Source organism: Stegostoma tigrinum, chromosome 5, assembly GCF_030684315.1.
Source record: "Stegostoma tigrinum isolate sSteTig4 chromosome 5, sSteTig4.hap1, whole genome shotgun sequence".
Taxonomy (NCBI): domain Eukaryota; kingdom Metazoa; phylum Chordata; class Chondrichthyes; order Orectolobiformes; family Stegostomatidae; genus Stegostoma; species Stegostoma tigrinum.
The window spans coordinates 8123497-8136725 of NC_081358.1; the positions used below are offsets into that span (position 1 = coordinate 8123497).

Here is a 13229-nt window from a genome sequence, read left to right on the forward strand (position 1 = left end):
CTCCTCTCCTGATAAAAAGGAAAACATTTAGAAGTGAAATGCATTGGACAAGTTAAAACAAAGCACTGGAGAAGATAGGCAATAAACTAAGAAATACTCAAGCAAAGATTATGGGAATGTTGGCATGTGTTGTGGGCACGGACAGGGGATGGTGAGGCAATGAATAGATGATCTCAATGACAACAAAGGCCCAGAATTCTTCGCATTTGTTGAAGGGCATGAAAGGATAGTTGGCAATGAATAAAAGATCTCTGTGGTTACATTTGGATTGCAGTTGGCTATAATTTGTTAAATGAATTTTAACAAACATGTGGGTAACATTAAGGTCTTCAATCCTTGGACTTAAACTAACGTAAGGCCATATCAAATAGCATCAAAGTCAGAGAGAGAAAGTACTTTGTTGAACACAATGGCAAAGGCAGGGTGTCACTGAGCAGACTAAACAGCACAAAAACAGAGGAATGGGTCAAAGGCTAGATCATATTATAAAGTATTGGTGTAAGTGAATGGTGAGACAGGTCCCCCTGCCTCCAACCCTATGTCAGATGCAGAAAGAAGTGAGCAAAAATTCTTACAAATCATAAATGGCTTTTTCTGAGTTGAAGATGAAGGATGCAGAAAGGTTATATGAGATGGCATGGTTAATGGGGTCATCATTTACAGAGATAGAACGTAGACTACTACAGCGCAGTACAGGCCCTTTGGCCCTCGATGCTGCACTGACCTATGAAACCAAACTGAAGCCCATCTAACCTACACTATTCTATTGTTATCTATATGTTTATCCAATGACCATTTAAATGCCCTTAAACTTGGCAAGTCTACTACTGTCGCAGGCAGGGCATTCCATGTCCTTACTATTGAGTAAAGAACCAACCTCTGACATCTGTCCTATATCTATCACCCCTCAATTTAAAGCTATGTCCTGTGAAGGAGTGAAGAGGGAGTTTTGTTTAATTGCAGAGACATGAAAAAAATCTCAAACTAGGAAATGTATTCTTTAATTGGAGAGAAACACCAAAACTTAATGGTAAACATTTCTTAATAGGGTTACAGGAGTTCGTGCACTGCAGCGGGCAGTTAACTTCAAACAGAACAACGCTTGTGTGAGATGGCAGTTACTGGGGATCTTTTTAAAATAGTTCTTGGTCAAAATCTTTGCAAATATTGATTCCAGCCCACCTGACTGACTAAACCCATTTCATATTTCATGGGATAGGTGTGTATATATAATCTCTCACTCTTATAATGGTGCTTTGCAAAGACATTGAAAGTTACTTTCTCTTAAAATAAAGGGGAAAAATACTGAACCATGCATTTAAGGTATATATAGACTTACCTGTAATCTGGAAATCTCCTCACCAAACTTCTTCTGTTGTTTAGCAAGAACGGATTGATGATACTCTGCATTGGCTTGCATCATGCAATGTTTTGCAGCAAGAACAGGTAGCACCTCCTGGAAATAAAAATACTGACCAGGGGAGAAGTCCAAACACAAACAACCACAGACAACAAGGGAAGAAGGAAAGAGAAGGAGAAAAGAGAGGAAATTAGAAACACATTAATGGTTTTTAGAAAGTCAGATAGATTAATCATTTGAAATGTAAGTTGGGCAGTCAAGTGACTATGAATGGCTTGAATTTTGAAGGAAGAAAACAACTGTATCCTTTAAATATAAACTATTTGCTAAAAGCACACTTAGTAATATTCTGGCAACAAATGAGTCACTTACCAAAACCAAAGCTCAATCTCCAATTATTAGAAGTAATGACATTTTTAAAATTAGCTAACGCTCAAGCCAACGTGAGCAATCAAATTAGATTCTAGCTAAGTACTGGTTGTGAAAAATCAATACAATCATGTAATAGGATGTGAATCAGAAGTAAATTATCCTTTTCTCAACTGAGACTAGGAATGTCATAAAAAAGGGATTCAAATGGGAAAACAAATGCAGGAGCTGAGTTAAGGTCTCCATGTGACAGAATCAGACGTTGAGACTCATCTGCCTGAGAAAATTTCAGTAATATTTTGAACATTTTATATTCAGTTTTATAACTGACCCATTTGCTTTCAGAACTTAATTTTAACAATTTGCTTGCATGCAACTTACAAGCACCACAATTCTCCCTCAACTAAATACAGAGTACCAAATCCAAGCCAGTACATGCCACTAGTAGTGGAAACTTTTCCAAGTCAACCAAGTTCCTCAGTTAAGGTTACAGTTCTTTTTTTGCTGCCAATCATTTGGGCAATAAAAATCTGGTCAGATTACCAAGTCACCATTTTTTCTGAACTACAATACCACCCACTTGAGCAGGCAAATTTAATAAATAAGCAATGAAATAAACGTATTCAAGATAGATCTAGCAGTGTGAATTCATAGAATCTCTACAGTGCGGAAACAGGCCATTTGGACCAACAAATCCACATCAACCTTCTGAAGAACATCCCAACCAGACCCACCCCCCTACCCCATTCCTGCATTTCCCATAGCAAATGCACCTTACCATCACATCCCTGAACACTATGGACAATTTACCATGGCCAATCCACCCAACTTGCACATCTTTGGAGCACCCGGCAGAAACCCACAGAGTCATGGGAAGTATGTGCAAACTCTACACAAACAAACAATTGCCCAAGGCTGGAATCGAACCCGGGTCCCTGGTGCTGAGAGGTAGCAATGCTAACCACTGAGCCACTGTGCCACCCTGTTTCACCCCAGTTCAATACTGTATGAAATGGCTATATTTTAATATCATAAGTTCAACTATCACATGTAGACTACCTCAAAAATACTAAAGTTGACACAAACTTAAGAATCAGGAAAAGCAGACCATTTGACTCCTTGAATATGGTCTGGCATTCGATAACATCATGGCTGATTGGATTGTGGTTTTCAACTTCTTTTCGGTCTCTGACAAATTAGGTGTTCTGTGGCATAGGCCTTTGCCTACCACACACTGGGTACAACGTAATCAAACACATTTGACATAGGATTCTTAAAACCAGAGTCAGCCAATCTATTTAAACAGGATTAATGTACAATCGCTACAAACAAGAGGCTCTGAAATTCATTTTATCAGCCAATTATTCAACAGTAATTAAATAGTGCTGGTTCTTCAGACCCCAGAGCTGCTCCACCAACATTTAGAGCCAGTAATCTCGTTCAGATATACCACGTGGAGAAATCTACTCTGTCATCTTGACAAGACGTTCTGCTTCAGATGAACACTTTCTGACCTAACCAATGTGAACATGATAATTGCATACTCTGGCTTTCTTTTACTGAAATAGAAATTTGCATCATTTTCTACCATAACTGACTGTCAAAACAAATAAGAAAGGGCTTTAATTGCTGGAAGATAAAAAAACTGTCCCTTCAGCAGTATTCAGTTAATTCAAATCCAGTTCTTGCAATGAGACAACATCCTAACTGGGAACAACAATCAGTCCCTGCCTGTGGATTTGTTCTGAATTAGTGCTCAAGAATGCACTAAATATTTAATTGCCTATTTTCAGAGCTATGAATTTCCATTTAATGTTACAGCTTTTAACTTTATTGTAAAGCGCATGTAAATTGCTCAAGCACAGTAAGAATTTTCCATTGGTGGACTGAAGTTCAGAAAAGAGTGAAATCTAGCCCAGACAGCATTCTGTAATAACTGTGAACATGTGGAATTGTTTTGTAGATACTACAAGAGGCTGCAGTGTCCACACTACATTAGAAAGGTAGGGACAGGACAGAGTGAACACCTCATTCAAGGGATCATAAAGATGAGTCTGGTCAGGGAGTTGGTTAGTCTGCAAGATAAAGAGTAATGAAAAAGTTAAAAGACCAAAAAGGTGGCAGAGATGTGAAATATCCAACAGTTCATACTTTATATGAAATCTCACAAACATGGCAGAACACAACAGCATGTAGTTGCACACATTAAAAAGTGAAAAACCTACTTGATTTCATTCATTTCAGGTCATAAAACTTCAATTAAAGACTTAGCAAAAGTCATTACTGCCGTAATTAAAAGGAAATCACCTTTCAATGAATTAGTTAGATGAAAACATATAAAAGACAATTCTGCAATATCCATTTTACGGAGCTCATGATTAAAAATTCTTCGAGGTAGATATGAATTTGAAGCTTAAGATACAATGTTGAAACATGCTGATTATGTTCAACTAACATTAATCTTTTCATAAACTTAAGATGTATATTAAATTACTAAATTTGCCTTTAGAACTATTGAGAAAGCCCAAACTGTAGTTTCATATTTTTTCAAGTCACTTCCAAACACATTTATACAGTTGGACAAAGGATAAATAACGCATTCTTAAGACAGAAATATAAAAACCTAGATAAGAGAAGTAGGCTATTTGGTTCTTCGAGCCTGCTCCACCATCTAACATGATCACGGCTGGTCACCCAAACCAAAAAAAAAACTAGTTCTCACTTTCTCCCATACCCTTTGATCCACTCCTTTCATAGCCAGTACATCCTTCAAGTAAGGAGACCAAAACCATACACAATACTCCAGAGATAGTAGGAACTGCAGATGCCGGAGAATCTGAGATAACAAAGTGTAGAGCTGGATGAACACAGCAGGCCAAGCAGCATCTCAGGAGCAAGGAGGCTGACGTTTCGGGCCCTTCTGAAGAAGGGTCTAGGTCCAAAACGTCAGCTTTCCTGCTCCTCTGATGCTGCCGTGTTCATCCAGCTCTACACCTTGTTATCACAGTACTCCAGATGCTGTGTCACTAAGATCCCGTACAATTGCAGCAAGATATTCCTATGCCTACACTCATTTTTGCTGTATGAAGGCTAAAAACGCCTGGTCTACCTGCATGCTTACTTTCAACAAGCAGCATAGAAGGACTCCCAGGTCTCGTTGCATCTATTGCCTTCCCATTATTAAAGTGGATCGCCACATTACACTCTATTTACCATGTATTTTCCCGTTCACTTACCTTTTCCAAACAACACTGAACCATTGTTGTCTCTGCCTCAGTTAATCTTCCCACCCAGCACTGTCATCTACAAACGTGGAGATATTACAGTCCTGCATCTAAATTATTAATGTGAATAGCTTGAGTCCAAGCACTAATCCCTGCAGTATCCCACTAATTACTTCCTGCAGCTCAGGCAAAAGACCCATTTCTTCCTACTGTTTCCTCTTTTCCAACCAGTTCTCAATTCATTTCAGTACACTACCCAAATTCCATACAATTTAATTTATGTGCTGATCTCTTTCGTGGGACCTAATCAATCAAAGTCAGCTGCAAGTCCAAGTAAACCACAAACACTGGCTATGCTCATCAACTCTACTAGTTACATCTTTTATAAAAAAATTCAGTAGATTTGTCAAGCATGGTTTCCCTTCCATTAATCTATGATGATTCTGTCCAAATCTGTCATTGTTTTCCTCAAGTGGTCTGCTTTCAAGTGTTTGAAATGGTTTCTTAGCATTTTCTTCTACCAATGTCAGACTAGCTAATCTATAATGCACTGTCTTCTCTCAAACTTTAAATTATTGGGGTTACGTTAGCTCCTCTCCAATCCACGGGAACCATTTGAAAGATTGTAAAACCATGCAAGATAACCATCAACACATACACTATTTCTAGCAAACTAACCATATAAAAAAAATCTTGTTACATATTAATAATCAATTGGTTTTGATGTTTGTTGCATGGGATATTTAAAATCAGCAGTTTGAGTATTCAGGGCTATAGATTATCAGGCCATGAGGATTTATCACCTTTGAATCCAGTCAACTTCCTCAACACCAATTCCTTAATTTCCTTCAATTCCTCCTTCTCACTAGACTCCACATCCATGACATTTTTGGGATGTTATGCATGTCTTCCTTTGTGGAAATAGAACCAATGCATGTATTGAATTGGTCTGCCAACTCTGTTCCCCATCAAAATTTCAGCTGTTTCTGATTGCAAGCAACCTAGTATCTTCACATATCTATAGAAGGTTTTACAGTTCCTGTGTTCCCCACAGTCTTATTCTCAAACTCTTGAAATCAATCCTTTTGTCCTCTTTTGCTGAAGTCTAAACTGCTCCTAGTCCTCAGGTCAGTTGTTTTATGTGACTAATTTATATGGTCTTCCATGGATCTTATATTATCCTTAAGTCCCTTGTTAGCCTTCATTATGCCACCTTTTCTGCCAGACCGGAACAAAAACAATTGTTGCAGTTCCTCCATGGGCTCTTTAAATGTTTGCCATTGCCTATTCACTGTTAGTTCTTTGAGTAATATTCATCTATTTATCCTAATCAGCACATGCCTTATACCAACACAATTTCCTTTATCTATAGCATCAGGATCTTAGACTCAGAATCAACTATACACTTTCCATCTATTAAAGAATTTATCAAATTATGGTCACTTTACCCCAAGGATCCTTGCACAACCAGACTGCCAATCACTCTTTTTGGATTACATAATACCCAGTGTAGGATGACCTATTCTCTTGCTGGTTCATCAACATACGAACCCCGAAAACTAATCCAAACAAAAAAGATGCACTATCGCACATTAATATTCAACTTGTTTTGACATTTGTTTTATGGGATATTTAAAATGAGTTCCTAACACTTCATTAATTAGCTTTCCTTATTGGCAAACATTACAACAGAACTGTCATTACAGGGTCCATGTCTGGTAACTAGGTGTTTTCTGCAGCCTTCCGTGTTTCATGTAACTGCAACTTTAACATGTCGGCAATAACATTGGCTGGGACTATAACATCACCACCACATTAAGAGTAGAAGTAGGCCACAGAACCTGTAGCCCACTTTGCCTTTGTTGACCTTAAAGCTTAAATCTAGTTTCCTTCCCCATCTGCATATCCTTGAAATTCCCTTCTTCGAATCAAAAAATTAATTTAATGTTTGAGCACTTAGTGAATTCCAAAGAGAGTCAAAATCCTCCAAGTGAAGATATTTCTCCTATCACATCATTCCTAAAGGGCCACCTGAGTACCTGAGGTGACTCCCCTGAATTCTAAACTCTCCAGCCGAGGTAAGCAAACTCTTTGTATCCAACATGTCAAGTGCTCTCAACCTTGCGTGTTCCAGTAAGATCATCTTTCTTTCTTCCTCCAGAGGATACAGACCCCGTTGCCTAAATAATACCAATTTTATTCATATTCACTATGTTTAACCTGTAATATAATGAATTTTTAAAAATAACTTGAAACTATATTGTGGTTAAAAACCAAAAACCATGACACTTTACAGGAACATTATGAAACAAAATGATATGCTGAGCTACCATTTTATGATTCTAGCAAAGATAGCCAAAGCCTTAGGCAAAGATGCAGGTTTTAATAAGCTTCTAAGAGAGCGCACAGAGCTTAGGGAAGCAAATTTTACGAAGAGACGGGTGCCCAGTCAGTTGAAGGCATGACCAACAACAACAGGGTCATTCAGTTCAAAGATGCAAGAGAGACCGTGCCAGAAGCATGGATTGTGAAGTATGACAGGAGTGCACAGGATAACAGTAATCTGGTGAAGCCAAGAAGGAATCTGAAAACCAGGATATGAGAGTTAAAAATTGAGGAGTTGTTTAAACATACGTCAATTTGCAGAGATAGTCAACAGTAAAGTTTTAAAGAGGACCGAACATGAAAAAGAACGGTTAATCCTTTCCAACAACAGGAGCTGGGAAAGGAATTCGGGTGGTCAGTCCTTTACTGGAAACAGAGTCAAAAAAGCACAAAGGAGTAAGCTTCAAACATGATGAGCACAATGGGGGTTTCAGTAGAGATGGCAGAGAAACAAGTGAAAGATATAAATTTGGACTGTAAGAGAATGGTGCCTCAAAGCAGGTTTGGTTTGGTGGGTTCAGGTAAAGGAGGCAAGTAACAGAGGCACCTACATAATTGCGATGTAAAGAAATGCATAGACACAGTAGCTTTTGCACTGCAGTTCATCAAGAATAGCTGTAATGACATCAACTCAATATACAGCAATAGCCAGTTCGGTAGAAGTGTTTAAACTATTCCTTGAAGAAAATAGACAGTTATTCAAAATCAGTGTTGTTAACTTTCCAACTGTATCAGTGGAAGCGCAACAATTAAATGGTCTGCAGTCATGCCACCCAATTTTTCAAGAGACTGTTACTGATAATCCACATTGTATTGGACTGACCTAACTATCTCAACGAGAATCTTTTCTCTCCCACCACCCTGCTCCATTAAAGACAGGTGGTCACCGCCATGCTTGATTATCAGAAATGCAAAATCAAATCTTAGCAATTTAAAATATTTTTTGAGAAGATTAAATGCAGAGAAATTTTCACTGTAAAACTAAGATTCAGTGATTTAAAACACATTACAAATGCTTTTTATTTTAAATTCACTGCTAAATTGCATAAAACTAAGTAACAAATTACGGAATTGTGGAAAAACAAATAAACCCTTGAAATCAGTTTTATTTCTGCACACAAAATGTTGGCAACTCTGACGACCATTTAATTAATAATTAGGTGTCATGAGTGCATATATAGTTTGAATTTACCTTGGGCAAATTTTCCTTAAACTGGCACTGTTTGAAGGCATCTCCATAGTAATCAGCAGCTTGATTGGCAAGCTTAGCTATAACTGCATCTTTCATTTTATCTGCAAGACAGTTGTTAATAATAATTTAAGCATAAGTGAATTACTTCAAACATCATGATCAAGCATAATCTTTTAGACACCTCAACATAATCTAAATAGGCTCCGATAAAAACACTTTAAAGTGTCCCGGCATTGCTGATATACAGTGAATATTACCATTCATGAAAGAAGTTTTCCTGGAGAATGTGATATACATGGTGAAAATGGCTGAATGCATACAATGAACATACAAAAACAGTATGAGAGGGGCACACAGTCCATATGATTCCTCCTGGGAAAACTGTAGATGAACAAACAGAGCCGCAGTGTGAGGGAAAGTACACAGTAGGTAATCTGAAAAATTAATTAATTCATGAAGGGGCAACCATGAACAGCTGGATTTTTCTGTAGTGATATTTGAAACACAAAGTTAGAACTAGAAGTCGTTGTAGCAGCACATATGTCAAATGGTTCACAAAGTAAAAAAAGTATAATTAGTTAAAACACACCATTCTCAAGAAATAAGACTGGTGAATTTGAGGTACCAAGGTTGCACAAAGTTTCCAAATCCTGCTAAGTTGACCCCTTCAAGTCCAGGCAATGTAATATTATGGATGTGTGTGTTATTTTCTTTGTTCAAAAGGAAGTTTTATTAAACTCTTGCCTAACATGTGGCTAAAATTTAAATCAGAACACCAGAATGATCAGCTAGTACTGGCAATAATTTTCAATGCCTCTGACAACAGGTGGTGTGTCAGAGGACTGGAAGACAGCACACATGGAATCCACATGATAGCAGGTTTGTGACTGCAAGAAGCCAGAAAGTTGCCTGAGCTGGAGAGATTTAATTACAAAGACAGATTGAGTAGACTTGGGCTCCTTTCCTTGGAACAGAGGAAACTGAATGTTGACATGATTAAGACATATAAAATTGAGGGGCATCAATAGGATACACAGAAAGAAACTTCTCCCCTCAGTGGAGGGATCACTGATCAATAGTACAGATTTAAGTTAGGGACAGGGAGTTTTGAGCAGACACGAACAAAGACTTTTTCACCCAGAGGGTGGTGGGAATCTAGACTTCTTTGATTGCAAGGACAATAAATGGCATGAGAGTTTCTGCTTCTAAGAAGTACTTGAAGATGCACATTTGTGATGCCAGACATACAACCCTGAGTCAAGTGATGGTAAACGAATTGAGAATAGTTGGATGGTCGTCTTTGACTGGCACACACTCGATGGGCTAAAGGGCCTTTTTCTGAACACTACACCTTTATGACTTTCTGCCCAAAGGCCATGTTTCTCTGCAGCTCATGAGAAAGAAGTCTGTCAACGCCCACTTGTTTTGTAAAATGGATTCAATTCGCACTAGAGATTAAGTTTCCTCATCAACCACTATTTCACATTAGCCCATAGAAAACTAAAATAATACTCAAGCAATGTCGTTGGAGTGAGTTTTTAAATAATGAGTTGCAGCATCGCTTAGAGACTATTATTAGGTTTTAAAATTTCATCAAAATATGCTGCAAAAAAATCAAGTGCACATCTGCTTAAATCCCATAACCCACAAATGTATTTCAGTTAAGAGGAATTTATATCAAAATTCCTCCAGAATCTGAACATTTAAGTTTAAAATTACATTGACATGCTAAGATGGCAAGCTGCTCACTAATGTTCATCCAGCTAGACAATGATAAATTCAGACCAGTTAATATGCTTATCTTTCCACGAGAGGTCAGAATTATTTAAGACTTTTGCGAGTACTACTGCCATTTTAGCAGGCATAAAACTAATAGAAAATGCAAACAAAATTCTTTTCCAATTCAAATGATCTCACAGTTTAGCTCCCATCATCCTATTAGTTTCTTATTTTAAACTCATTTCCAGTTTGAAGCAATATTCAGTTGGAGGCCTATACGATACGTTTCTGTCAAGTCACAGTTGTCACCAATTGAGCAGCTCGTTACAAATCAAATGTATACATAGTTTAGAAGGCAATGTAGAACTCAAGCTTGCAAGTGCATTTGTGGGAAATGAGCAATCTACGTGAAGCTGATCCAAATTGGAAAGCTGTTCCTTGGTTGAGGTAGTTCTAATTCAAATGTGGACTGCTGAATAAGATTTACGGAAATAGCCGATCTGGCTTCACTGTTGTCCTTTACGGAAGGCAATTTACTGTCCTTTGCTAGTCTCATCTGCAAGTGACTCCAGATCCACAGCAATATGCTTAACTTTTAAGTACTTTCTGGACAACTTACAATTGCTAATAAATGCTAGCCAGCAACGTCCCCACATCCCATGAATAAAACAGGTGTCAAACAGCCAATTCTTCTTGCACCTCCAAATTTCCACTCACTTTTCGACTGGAATCCTTCTTGCCTCCATTGTCCAGAAAGTAACAGATTCTCCACTTTCAGCATTACAGGGTTCCTTCTCAGCTTGAGATCAGTTGTCCTGCATATTTAATTTTTGCAGATCCTCAATATTTTTAAATCCTATTACAATTCAGAGCTGTCAAAATCTTGAAACCTGACAAATTCATAATTGCATAGTTTTGCCCACTTCTGTCAATTTAACATTGGTGACTTCTACTGTCTTCTTAATGAAATTCAGTGGTTCACCAGCTTATATTCCATATCTGTCATCCACTTTCTACACGAATTTAATGCATCCTACTTGAATCTCAAACTCCAAATCCTGGACACCACCTCAGTGTCAAAACCTGGTGAGCTGCCAATCCTTCATTAGGATACCCAACACCACCCTGTGATGGGGATTCTTAGTACGCTGCAACTATCTCCATAAATGCACCCTGCTAATTCTTGCATTGTAAACACTCCAAAACAATAGTTTCTGAAACAAGAGTCCATGGCAGCTTTAAAACATTATGTTAGGGATGGTGCTTTTGGGGGCTTCTTATACACTTATAAACTGCTAAAATTTATCAAAGTATACTTCAGGGAGGAGAGCATTACGGGAAAAAAAAATGATAAATTGTTAAGTGCACCACTTTAATTTGCAGAGCTGAAAAGCCAAATTCTGAAAACAAAATGATTCCGCACATGATAAATTTGTGTCACTGAAGTGAAATTCCACTGCTGCACATCCCAGATGTCCTCGTTCTTCAAGGGCCGCAACATCCCCCCCTCCCCGCAGTGGTCGAGAATGCCCTCAACCGTGTCTCCTGCATTTCCCGCACCTCATTCCTCACAATAACCGCCAAAAGAGAATCCCCCTAGGCCTCACATACCAGCCCACCAACCTCCGGATACAACGCATCATTCTCTGACACTTCACCATCTACAAGCCGACCCCACCACCAAAGACATTTTTCCAACCCCACCCTTGTCGGCCTTCCGGAGAAACAACTCTCTCCGCGACTCCCTTGTCCGCTCCACACTCCCTTCCAAACCCACCACAACCGGCACTTTCCCCTGCAACCGCAGGAAGTGCTACACTTGCCCCCACACCTCCTCCCTCACCCACATCCCAGGCCCCAAGATGACTTGCCACGTCAAGCAGATGTTCACCTGCACATCCGCCAATGTGGTATACTGCATCCGCTGTACACGGTGTGGCTTCCTCTACATTGGAGAAACCAAGCAGAGGCTTGGGGGCCGCTTTGCAGAACACCTACGCTCAGTTCACAGTAAACAACTGCACCTCCCAGTCGCCAAACATTTCAATTCCCCCTCCCATTCCTTAGATGACATGTCCATCATGGGCCTCCTGCAGTGCCATAATGATGCCACCCGAAGGTTGCAGGAACAGCAACTCACATTCCGCTTGGGAACCCTGCAGCCAATGGTATCAATGTGGATTTCACCAGCTTCATAATCTCCCCTCTCCCCAATGCATCCCAAAACCAGCCCAGCTCGTCTCCGTCTGCCTAACCTGTTCATCCTCTCACCTATCCTCTCCTCCCACCTCAAGCCGCACCTCAATTTCCTACCTACTAACCTCAGCCCGCCCCCTTGACCTGTTCGTCCTCCCCGGACTGACCTATCCCCTCCCTACCTCCCCACCCATACTGTCCTCTCCACCTATCTTCTCCTCTATCCATCTTCAGTCCACCTCCCCCTCTCTCCCTATTTATTTCAGAATCCTCTTTCCATCCCCCTTTTCTGATGAAGGGTCTAGGCCCGAAACGTCAGCTTTTGCGCTCCTAAGATGCTGCTTGGCCTGCTGTGTGCATTCACCCCCACACTTTGTTATCTTGGATTCTCCAGCATTGGCAGTTCCCATTATCTCTGCTAAACTTTACTTGTGTTTTTTAATTTGCTTCAGAAATAAGCATATGAAAATGAAATTATTCCAAATATTAAATTAAAATGTATATTAAACAAGAATTAAATTCCTTAACATCAGTATGAACAGTACAAAATTCAGGTAATTATATTTACCAGCTGCTGCTTTAAGGAAAAATACCTCCTGTGCTTGAGCCAACATAATTAGGCTGAGGGTCCCAACTGTATCTGGAGAGGTATCCATCGTGAGCTCTCGATTCATTGTTGACAATACAGTATCCTTGATGTGCTGGAAAACTCCACTGGCAAGCTATTATAATGAGGGAATGAAAATGATTATTTTATCCATTAGTCCACAGGATCAAACTTAGA

General features: G+C 39.2%; 1 protein-coding gene across 6 annotated transcripts in view; it reads right to left on the reverse strand.

Annotated features, from left to right (window-relative positions):
* Positions 1 to 13229, reverse strand: part of pdcd6ip (programmed cell death 6 interacting protein) — an 88925-nt gene that overhangs the window by 35615 nt on the left and 40081 nt on the right. For 2 of the 6 annotated variants that reach the window (XM_048530215.2, XM_048530217.2), the window contains exons 5-8: positions 13014 to 13167; positions 8531 to 8631; positions 3757 to 3804; positions 1340 to 1471 (exon numbers count right to left, since the gene is read on the reverse strand). In XM_048530215.2, the coding sequence (XP_048386172.1) occupies positions 1340 to 1471; positions 3757 to 3804; positions 8531 to 8631; positions 13014 to 13167 (435 nt within the window). The remainder of the gene's footprint in view (positions 1 to 1339; positions 1472 to 3756; positions 3805 to 8530; positions 8632 to 13013; positions 13168 to 13229) is intronic. The other 4 variants (XM_048530218.2, XM_048530220.2, XM_048530216.2 and 1 more) reach the window with 2 other exon arrangements.